Source organism: Egretta garzetta, unplaced genomic scaffold (genome assembly GCF_000687185.1).
Source record: "Egretta garzetta isolate BGI_Z169 unplaced genomic scaffold, ASM68718v1 scaffold88, whole genome shotgun sequence".
Taxonomy (NCBI): domain Eukaryota; kingdom Metazoa; phylum Chordata; class Aves; order Pelecaniformes; family Ardeidae; genus Egretta; species Egretta garzetta.
This window is the reverse complement of record NW_009260408.1, coordinates 2,038,130-2,059,912: the sequence shown is the minus strand read 5'-3', so window position 1 is coordinate 2,059,912 and position 21,783 is coordinate 2,038,130. Positions and strand designations below refer to the sequence as shown.

General features: G+C 37.7%; 1 protein-coding gene across 1 annotated transcript in view; it reads left to right on the top strand.

Annotated features, from left to right (window-relative positions):
- The window catches only part of GABBR2 (gamma-aminobutyric acid type B receptor subunit 2), a 400,562-nt gene that overhangs the window by 73,718 nt on the left and 305,061 nt on the right, over positions 1 to 21,783 (top strand). Inside the window, exon 4 of the mRNA XM_009643511.2 lies at positions 15,059 to 15,229. Coding sequence (XP_009641806.1) covers positions 15,059 to 15,229 — 171 coding nt within the window. The remainder of the gene's footprint in view (positions 1 to 15,058; positions 15,230 to 21,783) is intronic.

Genomic DNA, 21,783 nt, shown 5'->3' with positions numbered 1-21,783 from the left:
TTTTGCAAAGCCATGCAGTGTAGTATAGAAAGGGATGGGCTAAAGTTGTAGCCCCTTGTCTTTGATTTAGTCATGTAAAATACATTTCCCGTTAGATTTCAGCTATGTTGCACTTGTCTTCTGGTAAAGCAGAACATGCAGAGAACTGGCAACAGAGAGTGAGTGCTAAGCCCCATGGCTGCTTGTGAGAGCTCAAGTGTCACGCAGCAGTTGGGATATAGCAGGGGCGTGTAGCCTTGGCCTGATCCAACAGCAAGTGGTACCAATGGAAGTTCAGCAGCAGAATTCTTTTGGGCTTGTACCTATCGCAGGTCTACCGGCAGCCTTAGCTATGTGAGCGTATGTACGAAGGCTTAAAAGGAGCAGATGCAAGTATACGGGCATAGTTTTGTTTGGCTGTTGCTTGAGGTTTAAGGTAAATGACCTTGCTGGTCATAGGGGGGTGTTATATGGGGATGACAGTTGTGCTTGATGATCTTAAAGGTCTTTTCCAACCTAAATGATTCTGTGATTCTATGACATATAACTTGTTTAACGATGCTACGTTCTCAATGTCACTACCAAAAATGACTAGATCAAGTGGCTAGTCTTATTCGACAAAGTAGACAATTGCCCCATGAGCTGCTTTGGGCTGTTTATGTAGAAGTGGAAAAGTTATGCTATGATGAATGACGTGGGAAGAACAGGGTTAAGACTTTTTGAAACACCTGACCTGAATCTTCAAATATTTTTAAGATTGAGAGAAATTACAGTGAAAATTCAGTTACCTTTCAACTTTAACACTAAGAATTTTTCCAGACAGTGAAGATATAGATCCACTTGAACATTTTGTGATATCTGTATTTATCTTTTAATGTGATTTTTTTTGAAGAATTAGGGCACCAGCAGTTCTACTAACCATTTAGTTCAAACTTCTAAAGAGATCAAAAAACTTAAATATCTTCAGGGGTTAAGAGGCTGAAGTGTCTTCTAGGTTGCCTCACTACTTCTTCATATGCTTAAGTATCTATATAGATCAGAAAAATTGTATGGGATTCATTTGGCCAAGTGCAGTGTAGGTGGCTGCATCTGATACTGTAATCTCCCATTAGTGCCTACAGTAGTGAGAAGCAGATGCTTCTAGGGAATGATTCATCTCACCTCAAGGTTTATCCCAGGCAAGTCAATGCAAGCTATGATGTACTGCTATAAATCACATCAAATTTGAAGCTTTACACTGCTGTAAACATACTGGGAGGTAAAATTCATGTAGATTTAAGGAAAGTCTTAGAAAGCATATGCTATCCCCTACTTACTCTTCTCTGAGGTCCAAGTGACTCAAGTTTTTCAGTGTCTGTAGACCTCTGAAGTTCCTTAGTTGAATGTGTGTACACATAATCCTGCAGCTGATTAGATGCTTGTGTTTGCATGTATCAGCCCGAGTACTCACAAAGTGAAGCTTTCAGCAGATTATAAATAAAGCCAAGATTTTTCCTGTTGACTGCATCTGTCCGCTGTGTCTGTCCATGTTTTGGTTTGGTCCGTTCATCTTTTTTTTTCTTCCCCCCCCCTACAGTGTGTCTTTCTTTTTCCGTGCTCTGAACAGCACCTCTTCTGTTCTCTCTTGTCATTTGTCCATCTATCTCATGGTCTCTTATCCAGTTCTTGCGCTGTTGCTTATTTCCTGCCGGGGTTTCCTCCCTTTTATCTTCAGAGCCTTGTTTTGGAATGGGTCAAGAGGTTGTATTCAAGCTGGCTGCCTTCTGATTGCTCCTTATCTATACTCTGGGAGGTGCTTTTCTGCTCAGAGTGATCTGAATCTCTCTACAAGGGGAAAATCAAGAGTCCAGGAAGCCAGAGAATAAATAAACTTACTATGGTAGAAACGAAAGCTGGCAATTCCAGTAACAGGGATAGTAAGCTGAATGAATCTGATAATCAAATTAAGAAAATTAAAAAAAAAAAAAAAAAAAAAATTGCTCTATTAATTTTTAGGACTTTCCATGAACTTGCTGCAAAGATACCATGCCCACATCAGGTGAAGTACTTTCATTTTTACTACTGCTCAGTCAAACAGACACATGGTCTTACTGTCACTTGTGATTTACCTTCTCTTTTCTTACTGGATAAGTGATCAAATACACCAGGGGTCTTAATTCTCAAAGCCATAGTTCTCTTTAGTAGGTAAGTTTAAAGGGAGGAAAAAATGCTGTTTATTTAACAAACGTAACTGTTCAACTTCAGAGAATTTCTGAATAACCTGCTTGTAAAAAAGACAGTGAATATAATTAATCTTATACTGGTTTTCATCCAGATACACAGTACATTAATACAGATTGTTAGTGCATTTCTTGGTATGTATTCTTGATAAAGCTGACGTTATTTTAACTGCAGGTGGTACTTTAAAATTCATAGTGAAAGTATATTGGCATGGAGTAAAGTATATTTCCTCAAGAAAAGCCATCCAGATCACCAGTTTAATTTCTGAAATCTTTGCCTGAATATTAATGGCTTATATTTTCTGATCTGGAGTTGCACTGGTCACCTTTGTCAGAGATGCTTTCCATTTGCCCTGCTGTTTGTCCCATCAAGTGTTTGTCCCATCTAGTAAAAATAGCAGACGTGTTCATGCTTGGCAGGAATACATCCAAGAGCAGTGTTTAGAAAAGACCAGAAGAACTCAGCAGTACTTAAAATAACAAAAGCCAAAGTTGGTAAACTGCGAAGACCAAGTCGACAAAACCATAGGTATATGGTTAAAAAAAAAAAAAAAAAAAAAAAAAGCAAGCCAAAAAAAGAGCACAAACATAACAACAAATTTGGTCAGAAATGTTGTATAAAAATAAATGGCAATTCAAAAAACATTGGATCACAAGTGAGAGGGTTGAGAAGAGGCAAGTGACTTTAAAAATTACAACTTAATCACTGCACATTTAGTAATCACTGCACACAGTGAGTAATAAATAATGAATTACATGAGACTGAATTAGGAAAGATGATATTTAAACCAGCCTTCCAAAACTAATAAGCACTATCAAGCTCTAATGCATGTACTGAGTTTTCATATACGAGTTCCTTCTCTCAAATCAATATAAGTCTTGAAATATTTAAAATTAAACTATATTCTTAAGCACTTTCCTGGCTCCGTGACAAAGATCAAGCACAAAGATATTCATTGCATGTGAAAAATTAAGGCTACATTGGGTTTAGTACTACATATGGATGTGGAGTGATTTAGTTCAGTTTTTATCTCACCTGGATGGATATAAGTTACGGAAAATAGTGTAAAAAGAACCGATTGATAAGGACTATTTTCAGGAATAGATGGGCTTGCAGTGAACAGTTTTACAGAGTAAAGGACAAAAAAAGATAACAAGGTCTAGAGAAAACATTCAGCTTTCAGCCTGCAGGACCTAGAACGATGGAAGCATTCTAGGGAAAAAAGGTTGAGAGATCTAATTGAAGTGTACATAATCTTAAGTGGTGTAGATGGTGTTAATGCTTTCTACCCAGCTTGCGTTCTAAGACCAGGGGCAAGTACTGTACTTAAAACCAAATGCAGACATAAAGAAACACTTATTAAATTAATAGCAACTGCTGAAGTGACTTGCAAGGCATAGGTATTGAGAAAACCACATTGAAGGTTACTCGGGCAACAATTAACCGATGTCCTCAAGGCACCGGCACCAGCTCATGCTTTCCTCCACTTCCTCAGTGACATTTGAGGCAGGATTTTTGTTTTGTAACTGCACTCATACCAAGACTGCCATTTTTTATTTTATAAAAATAGATGATAATGCCTCATAAGATTTTTTTTATAGCCACTCGTAGTTATAGACTACAAACCACAGAATACAGATTTAAGTTGACAAATAGTTTTGTGATTTAGCTTGTCTGAATGTATCTGCATGAACGTTTCCTAGTTGCATATGTTACTAAAAGGCTTTGTACGTGCAGCTTTCTATCTAGACCATCTTGTTAAAGTCTGTATTGACTGCAGATAAAGAAAACCATAAAGTATGTGTGATCTTCGTTATTTCTTAGAGGAGGATCAACGACATATCTGACATTTTAATGCCAAATATATTATAATCATAATTGTGATTGGCATTTCTGCTGAAGGTTTTTAGTGGCATTGTAACCCAAGTTGCTCTTGCTGCTGGGCAAGTAGTACTTAATTTGCTAGCAACATCTGTTGGCAAAGGAAGTTCACTGATTTTTTTTTTTTTTTAACAATTTTTTTTTTTCCTCACCTCCCCACCAGCAAGCCCTTGATTTCTGTAGCATAACCCCTCTTTATCTGTTGTTGGAGAAGGTGCAGTACCAAGCTCATTATGTTGGACTACTCTTTAAATACTTCTGATGGGATGTGACTGCAGCATGCAGCACTGAGGTATCAGAACAGTTACAGAGCTGAAAGAAAAGGCAAGTTAGCCCAGGCAGAATGCAGAATTAGTGCCGGGGTGTTGCTCCAGGACCTGATAAGGCATCTCTGAGCTGTGCTGCTCCATGTAGAGTAAACAGCTTCTTTGTGTGTCACTACATCACCACACTAGTGAGGATGTCATCTGCTTTGGCTTGAAAAATCTGGGATTCTTGCTTAGATTTGAAACCAGGGAATGAAACACTAATTCATGACTTAGGGCAGTGCAAAAAGTATTTTTTAAGGATTTTGGTAAATTGTGAGTTCACATGGTGTGCTTTTATTCCTTCAGATGCTGTATTTCCAGTAAAAGAAATAAAAAATGGAAAGGACAGATTTGGGACTGTATTAGGGTGTCCACTCCACAGAAGAACTGGGGAATTCTTGTCTTATATCTCACCAGTGGTCCTTCTCCCCATTTCCAACAAGAGTGCAGGCTTGATTTGCTCACAGGAACAAGACACCCTATATTGCACAATTAAGGTATCTTTGTGTTGGGGAAGTTTTCCCCTCCTTTTCAGCATTTAGAGGGGGAGAAATGATAAAACACACATCTTATTTCAAATCCAAATATAGACAGAACAGCTGTAGTTTTAACATGTGTTAGCTGGAAGAAGTCTGACAAACAAACAATACTAATAGAATGATAATAGTTTTGGGCAGCTGGCCAGGAACATGCTGCTGTGAATGGGTCTGGAAAGAATTTTTATTCTTTTTTTTATGGATTATGGAAATATAACCTGTTTTATCAAAGGTGAAATATTTTACAAAGTTGTTGGTTTTCACTATATTTTGAGGATAATCTGTTATAGACAAGAGACAAGCAAACTGGGTAGCAAGAGTATGAGGGTAGGAGGCTCTGCTTGATTTGGGATAAATAATAATGCTGTGACTGAAGCAGAGCAGAGATTTGAAGCTGAGTTCTGATATAATCCAGGCCAGTAGCCAAATGCTAAGCAACTGAGTGTGACAGACAAAGATATACAACCCTCTTTCGCAATGCAGTTCCATTTATGAAAATGCTCAAAAGATTCTGTCTTTTATTCTGTTTGGAAATGAAAACAAATTTTGAAGCAACTTCTGCAGATCTGCCATTTAATTTCAATGCTCTTGTCAACCTCTAGCGGTAAGCAGAACACCTGTGCTGGGTATAAGTGATTTGTGCCTAATATAGATCTGAAAACATTCTCTAGAGAGTAGAAAAGGCAATTCATGATTGCCAGATTTATTCCCTTAGTACCTTTTTTTTTTTTGACATCTGCTTCAAACTGTGATAGACCTTTTTAAATGAATGGTCAGAAGAAATATGCAATAAAAAGGGGACAGCAGTTGTTTATTTTCCATTAATAGTGAAAGAATCAAGTTAAGCCTAATGCTGAATTTTGACTTTTGGATGTGGTAATCTCTTTGAGATGATTCTGCCTCATGTTCAGCTGGCTACCTACTGAAACACTGTGTAAATCACAAAGTCTCTATTGACTTGACTGGTTGCACTGAATGGAAGGACACTCTCCACAACCCCGTGATAACTTCCTTGGAACATCTCACAAGTAAGGTGAATGCATTAGGTTTGTTAGGCAGTATGTATTAGAACTTGGATAATGGATCCCATGACTTGGACTTGGATTTGATTTGTAACTTTATTCTGTTCTGACCACTAATAACTCTTCTGCTTTCTGTTCACGTGAAATGTTCTAGGAATTCCTTTAACTTAGTCTTTTCCTACAAATTTCTTAGACATAGACTCTGGCTGGTGTGAACGGGTGGCCAGAAGTTTTAATCTGCCAGCCCAAGAGGCAGGTGAAGCAGTAATGCTAATGTTTAGATTTTCTTAATTTTTTTTCAGCAGATCTGCTACAATTTTCAGCTATTGTTCATTTTCTCCATTACTTGAAGACAAAAAAAAACCCCAAAAACTCGGCTGAGGATTGGTTCAATGGGTATTCTTCAACATAACCCACAGACTTTATAGGAGTAGCAGATTTTAACACCAGGAGACCAAACTTCATCCTCTGGTCTGACTTCTTGCATTTGGGCATCTGCAGTTCCTACCAAGTAGTGCTGGAGTAGGACAGGGTACCCAAGTGGGAAGCGAACAGGACTGAATGCTCCTTTCCCATTAGCCTATAAGCACACGTCTTTCAGCTGAAGTATTTCTCATATGGATTTTATTTTATCTAAACCAGTTTCTATTCTCAAAAATATTGATTCATGCAGTAGCCAGAATTGCTTCCTGAAATGTGTCCAGAGCAGCATGCAGCTGAGTATCAATCTTCTTGTGATTGGGTTAATTCACTGGAATGCCATCAGCATGGAGGCGGGTGCTTTCCAACCTTGAGACCAGCTGGAAGTGCTTTTTCTGGAAACTCCCAGGTGCCAAAAGGCAGTCAGTGGAAGCAATTTCAGACACAGAATTCATGAAGGTAACAACAGATGATACTGGGCAGGAGTATTTGGCAAAACATCCGATTTTAAAACGAGCAGTAGCTCTAATCAGATGGATAATGTGTTATGGATGATGAAAGGGATGTTTGTCCACGAGATCCATTCTTATCCAGTGTATTTAATACAATGTGTATTTTTATGTTCCCATTTGGATGAGGCATCCTGCCCATTTACCAGCTAGTGAGCCATCATAGATACTCTCCCAGACTTCTGTTTTGCTCTTGCAACTGTCATAATGAAAGCCCATACAGAGTTAAAAGAACATTTTTTAATGATCACTAGTTTTGTTATAGCACTGAAGTTTGTCCAATCCCATAAAAATCTTCTAAATATAAGTATGATGGAGTCTCCACAGCCTTCACTTAAGTAAATATTTTAAGAGTATTTATGTAGCTGATTTAGCACTGCTGGAAAAGCATAATGTCTTGTTAATATTTTCTTCTTTAGTCCCCCTTCTTTCAACTTTTGTTAGGGCATCACTTGTGCTATTTGGGGATCAGGATTAGAGTATAGCTAGTAGGGAAGATTGCCACTTGGATTCCTAGGTCAGGACCAGCTCCTTCACAGTCCGTAGATTGACAGCAGCTGTGCAGGCAAATTGTCAAGAAACATTATCTTTGTTTCTTGATCTTTATTACTGTGTGTTGCTTTCACCTGCTTTGAAGATCTATGCAATGCCTCTGTCAGTAAAATTGCTGCATTTAGCTTCTTATGTTGGAATATTTTCCAAATATATCCGTGTTTGCAACCAGCTTTGCAATGTTATTTCCACATACCTTTTCTCTAAATCATCCATCAAAGCTGATTTGATGATACATTTTGTGCATTGGGATGGGAAGGAGCAGCCTAATACATCGCTTTTTTTACTTTACATACTATCATCTATTTCTTAACGTTCTCTTTAATACTATTCTTGATCATATATTGCCATTTTCTTATTCCAAGTATTATATCAAAATTTAGTTATAACTTGGCTGGTGGTAAGATCAAGTACAGTGGTAGTTTGCACATCTGGGCAAGGTGGCTTGTATAGTAAGCTTACTGATAATCTTTAAATCGTGAATTAACATTTAACCTAAATCTTTATATTCTGTATCTCTTAATATTTATTACAAAACTTCAATTACCATTCAATTAAAAATGCAATTTAATTGTTACGTTTCAGTCTATTCTCTGTCTCTGGGTTAAAAGTATATCGATTCACTCGTTATGTGACATCATCTAATGCTGTCTCAAGAGTTGCGGCAGGCAAATCTTTTAACTCTTCATTATTCATTAGTTTCCATTCTGGTCCTTTTAGCTCCTGGGACCATCAAGTCATCACATGCCCACACTCAAGTATTATTATTGTTGGCACAGCCTTGTCAAAGCATTAGAGCTCCTGGCAAGGCGCATGGAGGAATGGTGTGTGGTGTCACAAGTACGCATTGCCGCAAATTATCATCTTCCTGAGTTTCGTCCTTGTTATTTTCCTATGACAAGATTCTGTGTGCGCAATCCTGTGCCATCGTAAGAGTATTTTCTATGGGGCTTTCTGATATTCTGCCTTCTTTTTGGAAGTTGTTATTTGCATTTTCCTTTTCTGCAGAAAGTGTTGCTTCCTGTGTAAGCATGCATGACATGCAATCTTTAGTTGTGATGATAATAAACGATATCACCAATCAATTGAATCAGCAGTTTGTATCCTACTTAGCAATGTTGATTTATCAGCATAATTCAGCTTTCTAGAAAAGGTGCAGGAAATACAGGGGGTTTCTGCCATATATGAAAAACTCTCCATCAAGACTAGCTTTGCAGCAACAGAAGCAGATTGAAATTTCTAGGAATCATTAATAAAATACTTGTACAAGCCACAGTGCAGAAGCCTGGGAAAATTCAGCTAATCTCTCTAGTGCTCAATAAGCTAATTTTCCCCATTTGCAAATATGAATCCGTTGTCTTAGCAGAGACATTTTATTAAAGGGAGATTACCCTGTTACCTGAGGCTTTTTTTTTTCTTTTTTTACCTCGCACACAGTGTATAGCTTTGTTTCCGTTGTTTCACAGCCTTCTCCTCTGGAGAGGTGGGTGGTGGGAGTGGCACCCCATTCCCATTCTCAATATGGGATTGACAAATTCGGATGCTCTGGCACCTCCTGCCAGATGTCAGGAGCCTCTTTCGAGCTGCTGGGAGGTTTGCGGTGGGAGATGCTTCCGATCCCCTGGCCACTCCGCTCCACAGGCCGCTCTTTGCTTTGTGAGGGGAGCACAGTTTCCTGCCCTGTGAGCTTTATGGACCTACAATAACTTTGCTAAAGGGTTTCTGTTATTGATTTACTTCAACTAATACAGTCCTTTAAAATACACGTGACTCTTAAACAGACCCGTTGCGTTAGCTTAGGGTGACTGCTTACCCCAGGGACAATTCTGCACTTCTTTAACCAGACTTCTGTACATTATTACAGTGACAAAATATAAACATAAATGCTTCCTAGGGATAATAAAACAACCAAACACCAGAAGGCCACTTGCCATTTCTGGTGGCTTCCCTTCCCTCTGGAGTTCTTGGGAGTGGCTTCATCCTTCCAGCTTCCAGCCTCTGGGCTTCAATATGGAACATACAAATTCTGTATATTGTGGTGTTCCCTTTTCTAATTTTGTTTCCGCTCTCTAATATCCATCCTCTCTTACATAACTCCTAGTCTTTCCCATTTGTTTCATTAGTGTTGCATCCTATTTTCTTAAATGAATGCTAGAGCTTATCATCCTGCCATTCCCACTTTGGTACCTTTTTTTTTAAATGGAGTGCACTGTTACTTCCCCGAAATGGGAACATGCTTGCTTTAACTTGAAAGCAGTTTAGATTGATGTTCTTGGTTTAATCTACCACACCTCATTTCAGCTTCATGTGGGGTTATAGAGCTTGCTTCTGCTCCTTGTGTGTAGAATTGTTCCTTTCTACTCTTTAACTTTTTTTCCCCCTCACCTCACTCTATCTAGTGTTGCTCACAACCCTTCTGTGAAACTGTACAGATTTTCAACAAAATTAATCTTTTCCTGTTTCAAAAAGTATCATCTTTCTGCAGAACATTTAATTTATCAAAACATATACCTGAGCCCCAAACCTTCTTAAATAAAATCCTTCTGTATATTTTTCAGTTTTTCAGCAAAGTGCACCAGTTCAAATTCTTTAACCCGGCCATCTGTCATATTAGGCTGAAGCATTTCTCATAATAGCTGTAGAATATTGTCTCCTCTCCTCTCCATTATCAAATTCCACTTTCACTCTCAGTGTGAAGCCAAAGAAATTTCCTTGACTTCTGTGGAATAATGTTTGGGGGTGTTTTTTTAATCTGAAAGTAAAATTTGTCTCACTGGCTTTTTCAATTCTGGGTAATTTCCAAGCCTTTTTTTTTTTTTTTTTTTTTTTTTTAAGTACAAAGACATCCTACATTTTATGGCCACAAAACTCTTTACCGTAAGACCTTCTTTTACACAAATACTACCATCAGGTCCTTTCTGCATCATCTTTAATCTTTTGTTGTTTTTCTCTTTCACACCATTTCCTGAATTCTTTGGGTTTGGACCCATTCCAGAACTGTTATTCCTTGCTTCCTTCTTATTCACAGGGTAAGATAAAGCCGTCAGCTATGTTCCTGCTCTGCTTATCCATTGCTAGCAATGAAGAACAACTGCTCGGCTCACCCTTGAGCCAGCTGTATATTTTTATTTTTAAAAAAGTAGAATCTGCACTACTGCAGATCTGAGTGTAGGCATACTGCAAAATGTCAGGGTGACCTACAGAGTTACAATTACACCGGTGTAGTTAAATCTCACTAACTAAATCTGATTTCCAGGTACTCAGATCACAGGCTTGAAATCTGGGCTGAGGAAGTTGGTGGAAGTTTTGGCACTGACTTCAGCAGGGTTAGGACTTTGTCTGAAACACTGGCTTGCAGTCACCCTTTATGGACCTCTCCAGTTGCTGTGCTTTTGTTCCCACGAGGTCTGTGGGGTGTATGTCAGGGAGAATGCCACAGTAAGCTAAACACTGTAGAAGTAAATCAACTTCAGGTGACCTTCTTGAAAGTCCTTTTATGCTGACTCCTTTCATACTGACTCCTGACTTGAATTATTTCTAGGGTATTAACATTATTGTTTTTCTTTAACGTGTGCAGAAAAAACACATTCTCATGAAACACTGCTAACTATAATGCATGTATATAGTGACCACACAAGCAATACGAGTCAATTAAAAAGTCAGAAAAAATGCATTTTAGCTGTTAAATAAACTCTTTCATTTCAGAATTTGAGCAGACTTAGTTTTAAAGCAGTAGAACTTTTGCTAAATTATAGCTTTTATGAAGAAATAAACATTTGTTTTTCAATACCTTGGTCTATTTGGTTTTCAAACTCTAGTTAATATTCTTACTTGAATGGTAAATGATATGTTCTTTTCCATTTAAAAGTTTTAAACTCTCATCTCTGAAATCTTCACGTGAGCCATAGCTTATATATGTTTTTCCCTACATAAACTCATTTTAATTTAAGAAACAGTTGCTCACAAATTGTAAGCAGATATTCTAAAGAAAGATTTCTGAGGGATGACCTGAGAAGTAGCTTCATTTTTTCTGACAGTATTCAAACTGATATATATAAAATATATATATGGATTTTTTTTCTCTAGATCTACATACACATATGCACAGAGTCTGTTTGCATATGCACACACACAACCACCACACCCACAATTATGATACATCATCTTGTATATGTCTGCTGTGTCCTCCATTTTATAGCAATTTGAAAAAAACATTTTTCCTGCCTTTCATCCCCTCTTCAAGTTTGGCTTTTGGCCATCACCTTTAGCAGTTATGTAAAATAATTTTCTGTGAAAGAATTAGATCATACTCCCCACACGCATTTATTGCTGAGTTATAATCCTGCTTATAACTTTTTTCTCTCTCACTCTTTCTCTATGCAGAGCTACAGCTATGGAACACCTGTAACAATTTTTTTTTTTTAGCAATGCATGAATATGTATGCACTGAAAATACAGTAATGTGAAAAATAGTACCTTGGTGGTTTGCAAAAATGTATATGAGCAGTAGGATTGCCATTCATCCAGATTTTTGACTAAGTAACTAAGAGCTTATAGAAAGAAACTCCCGTAACTAAAAGCAGAATCAGATCTCTATGGCTTTCAGTCCTGTAGAATGAAGTGAAGAAACTATGAAAAGTTTTCCTTTCAATACATTCAAGTTTCAAATCAGCCACAAACAAACAACTTTAGCCCTAAAATACAGATTTATGTTCAGTTAACAAGGGCTGTACCATCTCAATGCATATGTGCGTGATCTGTGTTGTGATCTTATTTTTTTATCACATAGGTTAAAGTTTTTGTTATTGATATTTTACTCATATTTCTATATAGCCATGCTATATCACATCCTTTGCCAGTAAGTCTACATTGAGTCAATTTATTTATTAACATGATCTTTTCATTACCACTTTTTAAAACATAGTGAGTTTTTTCTTCTTCCTTTTCCTTCCTTGTCCCTTTCAAAGCAGAATATTGAGTGCTGGTGATTGTTGGGTTGAATACATTGAATGTCCCCAAACTCTCATAAGGATGATTTTGTGAAAAGTTAAATATTTGCAATGACTTGACTTCCGTGAGAAAGAAGAAAAAAAAAATAAAAAAGGACTGACATAACTATTTCAGGTTATTCATCCATCTCTCATGAGTGTTTTATTAAAATGGCAAAATGATGTAGAATGAGACCAACCATGGTATATGTGATGTTTAAAAGAAAGACCTCTGAACATATCCTATGTTCCAAGAATTGTTTGAGCATGAACTTTCCCATTTTATTTTTTAATAAAACCTTTCTTCAAAAAGAAAATGAAGAGGAATGTTCTTTTGTAATTCAGGTGTCATTTGTATCACACATAAACCTGGATTCATCTCATCTCACTTTACATGGCTGAGAAATCTAAGTTATGAGTCTTCTTCATCTTTCTTTGATCAATGAAGAGAGGTAAGGTATTGCTTCATTGTTTCCCAAGGAAATTTGAGCAATTAGGGTACTAATTTAGGCACTTTGTTTAAATCACTGAAATGTCAAAGGATGGATCTGAATTGCCTTGCTTATATCACATATCTTTGCCTTAAAGCCAGCTCACAGCTATAGATATGCTCCTCATTACTCAGGCTTTTTGTACTTCTGATCAGAAAGATTTACCATTCAGCCTGTGAACCTGAGTGAGGTGAACCTTGCCAATGTCGTTTGTCACTATTGTTACTTCAGCATTGCTCTTTACTTCTTTTTCTTAAGGATCAATCAAATTACATTCGATCCAAAACCATAATAACTTGAAAAGCAAGTCCTTTGCAGTCACCAGGCTGCACGCAGCCAGGCTGCTGAGAGGCACGCCTCTTCATCCTGGATTTCTTAAGTCAAATTTTCTCTCTTCTTCAGTCAGAGAGAGAGGTCCTTATTTCCACTTCCATTATGCAGTAGATGCATGATGTTCAGCTTTACAAGGCTAGACAGAAAAGCTGGCTAGGTCTACCTGGCAGTCCTTCATTCTTTTTCCCTTGAAATCAGCTCTTCACAAACTCACTGCTGATTACTAAATATTATGAACTGAGCCAACTATAATACAGTTACGGAAAACCAAGACCATGATAAGCACAGTAGCTCATACTGTACTTTTTTTTCGTAAAATCTAAGAAAGGGGCAGTTGGTATATTAAAAATATTTTGCCTTAGAATTATATGGCAGTAGAAGGTTTTAAAAAAATCTCCTCTAGCTAATGACTAGTGAAGAGAAAGGATCTTCTCTTTTTGAATGTTTGAGTGTAAACCGTCCAGTTATGCACGCTAAGTGGTTTGGATTTCAGGGATTTTAATTAAGAAAATAAAGTGTATTCAGGTTCAGGAGGTTATAACAGTGCAGTATGTTCTTTGTGAGTCTAAAATCAGACAGAGAATGGGTTCTTTCTCTGCTGGGATAAATCTAGATTTTATACACATGAAGAAAAGTTAGATCTGTTATTTCAGATTAAAATTGACTATTTTGAATTTTAAAAGAGGTTTTCTAGCCCAAACGTACTGAATACTTGATTGAAGAAAGCGTAAACTTAATACTATAGTTGGAAGTACTAATACAGGCTTGAATTCACCTATACTTCTGACTCTTTATTGATTGTTGAATGACTTAACACAATTGTATTAGGGAGCCTATTTTTCGACAGTCACACCAACTTACATTAAATTGATGAATAAAAATAGCCCTCACTTGCTATGCATGGATGAAAAAAAAGCCTGAGAAACACATTCTTAGCAACCTAAAAAGTACTGGAGGAAATAACCACAAGTATCTTTGGAACAGGAGCATTTTCAGACAGTGAACATGCAGGCATTCCCTTCATAACACTGCCTGAAAATAATTCACAAAAATATAGAATAGAATAGACAAAAATATGCTGCCTTTAACTTAGGCAGAATTCAGTGACATTTCCTGATTTTTTTTATTTTTTTTTCTTTGGTGCTAACAGGTTTCCTCTTTTCTCTCATTATAAGCATTCTCAAACCATGTACAAATTCTGGTGTTTTCAGATGCATAGAATTTGCCACTGAGACGCCTTTGATAACACAAATCGCAGGGGACTGCTTCAGTGGAGGAAACTGGGAGCCAGGTAAACTTGGGAGCTGCAGCTTTGGCTACCATACTTACTCCCACTGTTCCTGGTACCTTTTCTATTAACTGAAGATAGGAAGAGGTGCTACTAGAGGTTCACTCTCTAATTCGAAGAGTTTGAGAATATCCCTTTCGAACAATTCTTAACTTTTATGAAGAGAATGTAGAAGGAAGTTGATGGGGAATTCATCATAGATATTTACTCTCTTAGAGCTTCTTGCTCCGTGCAATGTGTAAGATGCATGATCTGAAACAGGATTTTACACCATCGACTTTGACGATTCCCTCATTTAATCTTGTAGCAGGTGGTTTATAGAACTAAGGTATTTCAAAAATCCATTTAAAAGTAAATGAGTAAATGGTGCTGGTAGGCCTTCCAAGCTGTATGATGATGAAAATTCTCTACGTGACTGCAATGCGTGGATTGTGTCTTGTTGCACTGTGAGAAGAGCAAAGGTTTTTTTTTTTCTGGATGCTAGATGACTTATGGTGACTTTCATTTTTTTGTTGTTTGGTTTTTTTTCAGCTTTCATTTGCAGCAACAACCCCAGAGTTGGCTGATAAGAAAAAATATCCTTATTTCTTCCGGACGGTGCCATCTGATAATGCAGTGAATCCAGCAATTTTGAAGTTACTCAAACATTATCAGTGGAAGAGAGTAGGAACTTTAACCCAGGATGTACAAAGGTTCTCTGAGGTAAGACTTGCATAAATTCCAGTACACAAAGAGAGCTACTAATGTCAGACTTCCAAGGACCTAGTTCCTCCATTAATAGCAATTAAGTAAAAAGAAACAGACTTACTGTTTCAGTTTTGTTTGGCTTTGTCTTACTAGGTTGCATTTGCTGTACTGAATAAACTTAATTCCCTTCTGGGCCTTATTTGACTGTCTATAGTAAAATCTACCCATGCTTTCCCTCGACTATTTTTTAGACCAAGATCATTGCACATAAGTGCAAACCCCCCCCATTTTTTCCTAGGAAAGGTTCCTTTATAGTGTTCAACTTGCCAAAGTATATGATTTTGAAGGAGACTTGTATTCTGACACTGGTTCACTTAAAAGAGAGAATAAATCTGATTTCATTTTGTTCCTTTTGTGCTCTGATTTATTATAAACATCAGTCTGATCAGTCTGAACACTGAGGGACAAAACCTGGTAAGTCTATGGCTGAAAATACTGGAGGAGCTTACTGAGGCAGAAATGACTGAAGCCTCAGAAACTGATAAGATCACATACTGTGCACCCTCTGAATCTTCAGAGTTTCACCCTGAGCAACATTTAAGTCATAGAAATTGCGATAAAGTATGGGCCAAGTGCCTTAAGCATGGTTTTAACAATAGAGTGGTTAAAAGAAAACATCCTATAAGTAATTAATTAGATCAAGATTTGGCCCATTAATTGACAGAGAGGCAGAACTAATAGCGGCATGCCAGTTTTGTGGTTGGTGTTTTTTTTTCCTTCCTCAGCATTTATTAAAAAAAGGCTGAGTGTTCTAAAGACTGGCATAATTAAAACTAGTGAAGGGGGTGTAAGAACAGGTTAGAATCTGCTTAGATGAGTCAGATATTTTCAAATTGTCTGGCACCATTAATTCACTATGGAGTACTTAAGAAATCTTAGTCTTCCCTTATGAGCTTTGAGAATTAAAGGATAAGAAGTGAATTGTAGGGGGAGGGAAGAAATCTTTGTGTCTGTCTTTCCAGAAAATGCATAAAGACCCAGGGAATTATAGACCAGTCAGGCTAAATTTAATTCCTGGAAAGACACTTGAGCAGATAATCTGTTTGGAATCACCCAGAAGATAAAAAGATGCTAAACAATGGCCAAAATGGATTTGAAAAGAATAAATCATGTAAAGCAATCTAATTTCCCTCTATGACAAGGTAACACGTCTGGAGTAGGGTAAGTGTGATGTTTTATGACTTATAAAAATGTTAAAGATGTTCCTAAAGAAAAGTAGGGAAACTTGATCTTGAGGAAGATACTGTAAGAGCAGTCTCTAACCAATATTCCTGGCACCAAGGTTAACTGACATCATTAAAACAAATGCGGAAGCAAAAAGTATGATATGCTTTATCCTTCTCTGGCTTGGAATTATAATTTCAAAGAGTAGTTATCAATGGTTCACTGTCAAACAAGAAGGATGGGATTCTGTCAAGTGGTTTTCTCTAGAAAGAGATAAGGTTTTCTCTAGATAGTGGGATAGAGAAAATGTTTATTAAATCTACAGTTGATACCTACTTGGGAAAAGCTGCAAGCACTGTGCAGAGGACAGGGTTACATTTCAGAATGATCCTGAAAACTAGAGAAAGGTTTTAATATAAATAATATGTAAGTGAAAAAGTGTACAATAGCTACCTAGGCATCAGATCTCCAGAGAAATATGCGTGAAGCAATACAATGACCACAAACTGGGTAAGGGTCAAGAAGGTCAAACTGCTTGACCTACTGTAAAAACTAGAAAGGAAGAAAACAGCTCTCATTTCACCATCTCTGATGTAATGCAGTATTGACACTTAAGACACACAGAGTAAACTACATAGTGCTCATTAGATGTAAATTTGAGCATCAGGTCTAGTATCGTCTTCAATAAGGAAGTAGATCAGAGAAGTTATAAAAATGTTCAGTAATCTAGAAACATGGAGACATGTTTTATGAGAAAGATTAAAGGTGGAAAACAGTAGAATAGACTGAGTAGGTTGTTGAACCTTGATTTTGGATGGTTTAAGATAAGACTAAACAAACACAACATAGTGATTCTTGGACTTCCTTTGGGACAGAGGGATGGACTTCATGTCTGTCGGGGTCACTTGAGAAATGGTAAAGCTGCAGCTTTCAAGGGTTTGTAGAGTGCTGCACTTGAGTTCCAAGTCTTTCCATTCCTCTTGAAGGGTGAGGAACAACCTTCTGTGTCGGACTGCAAACTCAATTTAGAGTGATTCACTAACGCCTTTGGGTAATGGAAAAGCCAGTTAAAACTTCCTTGAATTCAGGTGATTTTTGTAGAGCTATTTGAGTCTAGAGACTTTGAAATTATTAGAGCTCCATCCTTCCTTTTTCAGTTCTATGCAGAGTTTCTCCCTTCCCTATGCAGACAGTGAGAGCACAGGAAAAACTGGAGGAAATAACCAATTGGCTGTCTGGGGGCAGTGGGGGATGCGAGCCACCAGCAGCAGAGGGGGGGAGAACATGCAATGGCTGGCCAGAGCCCAGCCCCACTACAAGGGAGGAGGGCAGGCCCAGACATTGAGGCCAGCCTCAGCCAAGGATGCAGACCATCAGGCATGTAAGTCCATGGTGATGAGGCAGGTCCAAGACCAAGCTGGGAAGTCAATTTGCAGGTCAGGATCAGATGTGGTGATTGCTGGGCAAGTCCATGGCAGAGACCAAAGACACAGGACTAAAAGCGTGGGTGGAGGAGGGACCATTAAGGCCTGTTAGTGACCTCCAGGTGCTGGTTTAAGTCTGTACATCCACTGAAACCATGATTTTCCCTCTAAAGGGTCATCAAGCAAAACTGTCCTTCTAGCACTTTTTGAAAGTGACGAAAATTGTTGAATAGCATCTAAAAGTTATGTCTTTGTTGTCAAATGCTACTGAGTTTAGGATGTGATACTTCTTTTCTGTGCTGAAAATGCATTACAAACCACTAGACCAGAAGTAACTGAATGTCATCTCTGTTCACTCTCATATAAAATAAAATAAGCAGAAATAAATTAATGGGGTCTTTAGAGAAGCCTGTGTAGTAACTCAGGTGGTTTTACTCATAGCAGCAAGAGAGAGCAATGAGGTGTCTCATTTTCTCATCTCCCAGAAAGTCTGTATCAGTTTGACAGATCTCTATTTTTTTAATCTAGAACAATTTGCATATCTATTTTCCTCCAGTTGTCCTTCTACCTAAACACAAGTGGGGATAGATAGTGCCTCTTGTTCCTGTTATATAGAGAAGACCTCATACTTGTAGTTTATTCAACAGGAACTCTAATTGCATCTCTTCAGTTGCCGTCTAACTTCTGGGGTTTTTGGGCTGATCACTTTTTTCTTTAGCTGGATTACTGTCTCCTGTCTCTTTGCAAGTTCTACTGTGATCTTATGTCCTGATAATTAAAGCTCACCTAGCTTGTCCACAATTTAGCTGCTGCTGAAAGTCATAAAGCTGTTTTTTGGTTACCTTGCCTTGTAATGAGACAATTGTCTCAATTGCTTTAGATTATCAGTCTTACTCCAATTTCTATCTGGAGGCTGAAATTACAGAGGATCTCTTGCTTCTGTTGCAGCCCTTTCCCTTTGGAACCCTTCCTGCAGAGACTTTACGTTATCACCCATTTCCTTTTACTTGGTGGAAAACCTTCTCTTTCTTATAAACAAATGTTGCATCTTCCTTATTCTCCAGGTCACATAGACAAAAGGTAGGTAGAGAGAATGGAGAAGTCTATGCCAGCATGCTTTCAGTTCTTGAAGCACATGGGCAGTATCTATATATCTGATAGTGCTAGCATGGCTTGAGGCTCCCTTTCTTGGCATTGCTTGGATTTCAAGGATTATGACTTTTCAAGTGACCTGAATTCTATGGTTGCCAATAGCACAGTTCACTATTAGTATCCTTTATAAGTTATTCAGGTCTGTTTGTACAACCAGAAATGTCTCTTCCATTCGATTAATCTTTAAATCGTGTAAGTCGTCTTGGTATAAGGGTAATGTACAAACTTCATCAGTTCTGTTACTTAACTAGGACAAGTTCATACCCATTGTGCTTGTGTGCCCTAGATTTTATGCATTGCTGCCCCGTTCTCATCCTCTGGGAGAAGATTCTGTTTCAAAAGTTAATAATTCTGTGGCAAAGATTTATAAGTGAGGTTACAAAATATTTTCAGCTTTAAGTGTTTGCTACGGTTTATCATCATAGGATAATTTAGGTTGGAAGAGACCTTGGGAGGCTGTCTGGTCCAATCTGCTGCTCAAAGCAAGGCTAGCTTTAATGTTTATCATCCCTGAAGAATAATAGCTGTTGCACACACGGTCCTCAGAAAAGTCCCAACCCTGTCCTCTTTCCAATTCCCAGATGAGCTTTCAGGTGATAGGACATTATGCAGTAATTGGTGCCTCCAATTTTGCTGCTGTCTAGCACTACCTTTTTGGGATTGTGTTTTGAATTAGGCAAACCAAGTGATATTCCTGTGGTCTGTGTTTGCTGTGTTTCATGTTTTGGCTTGAAGAGTCATGAGAATGAAGTCATACTTGGCTATCAATAACTCAAAACTATTGGGAGCCACCAGTATTGTTAGAAGACATAAAAGCTTCAGAATATGACAGTGAAACAGAAAAATGTAATCTTGGACTGTTTTCCAGGTAATGCTGTATTTGCTAATCAGTAATTCTTTCCTGCATATTGACAATTTTATTTATACACGCTTTTGGGTTCATAGTGTGTTTCAAACTGAAAGTTGGCACTTGATTGCGCTAAGAAGGATTCCGGCTTCCTTGTTTTGTCACAGGGTACTTCCTCCAGACTGTCTTCAGTAGTTTCTTTTTGCTCCACTGTCATGTTAAAATTCAGTGAAACTGCATTTTAGCTTCACATTTGGTAGCATATTCATGATATTTCTAGATTTTTTGAAAAGTATATTTCCCTCCCACTGAGTATCTTGTCTAGGGTTGTTTTTAAAACAAGTTAAATTCTGATTGTCTCAAGTGACTCTCTGTTTTTCTCTACTTCTTAATAGTCATATCTTTATGTGATTTCTCTGCTGCTTCCTGGAAATATTGAGAACTCCTAATGTAATTTTATCAGTGTAGGTGGCATTTCAAAAAGACAAGAAATGAGAAGTGTGCAGTAAGCTAATGAAATAGATTAACAATATGAAAAATAACAGATAAAATATTTTCTCTAGTGACTCTATCACAATCTTCATTGAGTTTAATAACCTAAAAATACCTTGGTGACAAAAACTAAAGAGAAACATCCCCCATAAGTGGAGATAATAGTACTTCTTTGGCTGGCATGATTAACACACTTGGGATTTCTTAAGGTTGTGCTGCATTTTGTACAGTGACATCTACTTCAAAAATCAGTGGGTTGTCAGTGTCCAGTTTACCTAAATTGAAAACATTTAGCATCCATAAATGCCAATTCTCATCCCAGGAAATGTAATACTGGAAAAAAGAAAATTGTTCCAAAGAAAAGCAGCTATTTCTGTAGGAAAAGCAAGGTAGACGTCTCATTAATCTAGAAGTTTATTTGTTGTAGCCTTGCTCTCTCACTGTGGATTCTGCAAATTAGGATCTGAGTTAGTGGTCAGTTCTGGTAAGAATTCATTGGATAAGCAGGTGCAATGGGAGAGTTACTGAGAGGCTGAGAGGGATTAGGCAGGGAAAAGGAATGAGATATTTGGTGACCTTTCAAATTTCAGCCAGAAAACAAGCTTGAGACACCAGTTCTTGGTGCCTGTAGGTATACATCGTTCAGACTTCAAGGTGCAATTGCACTCTGACTTCTCAGGGTTGGCTTCTGGGGAAAGACAGAAGAGCAGAGATTTCCACTCTCCATCACAGTTGCCAAGATGTTTTAAGGCAGCAAGAAAAATATTACTTTTTTTCCATGGATGAGCTTGGAAGCATCAAATGTACCAGATAACAGCAATGTTGAAGCTGGAAGCTCTGAGTACTACCCAGTGATTTCATCCTAGAAGGAGTCCTGTACATTCTTCAACTTCAAGACCAGAAAAGTAGAAAGGAGAGGCAGAGGATTAGAGATGTGAGACAGTCAAAGAAAAATACTTGAAAAAGCATGGAAGGAAGAAAATGAGAGCAGGAGAACTGAGACGTTATAAATGTCATTGTTTAACTGTAGAACTTTGAAAAAGTTCAAAATTTTTTCAAGGTATTCTGTCTATCTTTTTGTTTGTTTTCTGCATAATTTCATTCTTTCCACAAAGTGTTCCAGATTCCTTTTACTGGTTCATATTCTTGTCCTTAAAGAAAAATAAAAAACCTGTGTCTCCTATGTCTTTCCTTTCCTGGTTCCACCGAGGACTTCCTCGCATCTCCATGTGCGCACCAGTTTTTGGGGAAGGAGCAATCTTCTCCTAACATAGATTGCTATCATTGGGACAAAATAAACACATAACTTCTGCCCAGTATTCAATGATGTTTATAAAGCCTACTGGAAATAAGTTGTTTGCCTTTGGAATACTAATACGAAGGTTTTGAGGCAGACGTCGTCCTTTTTTTTTTTTTTTTTTTTTTTTTTT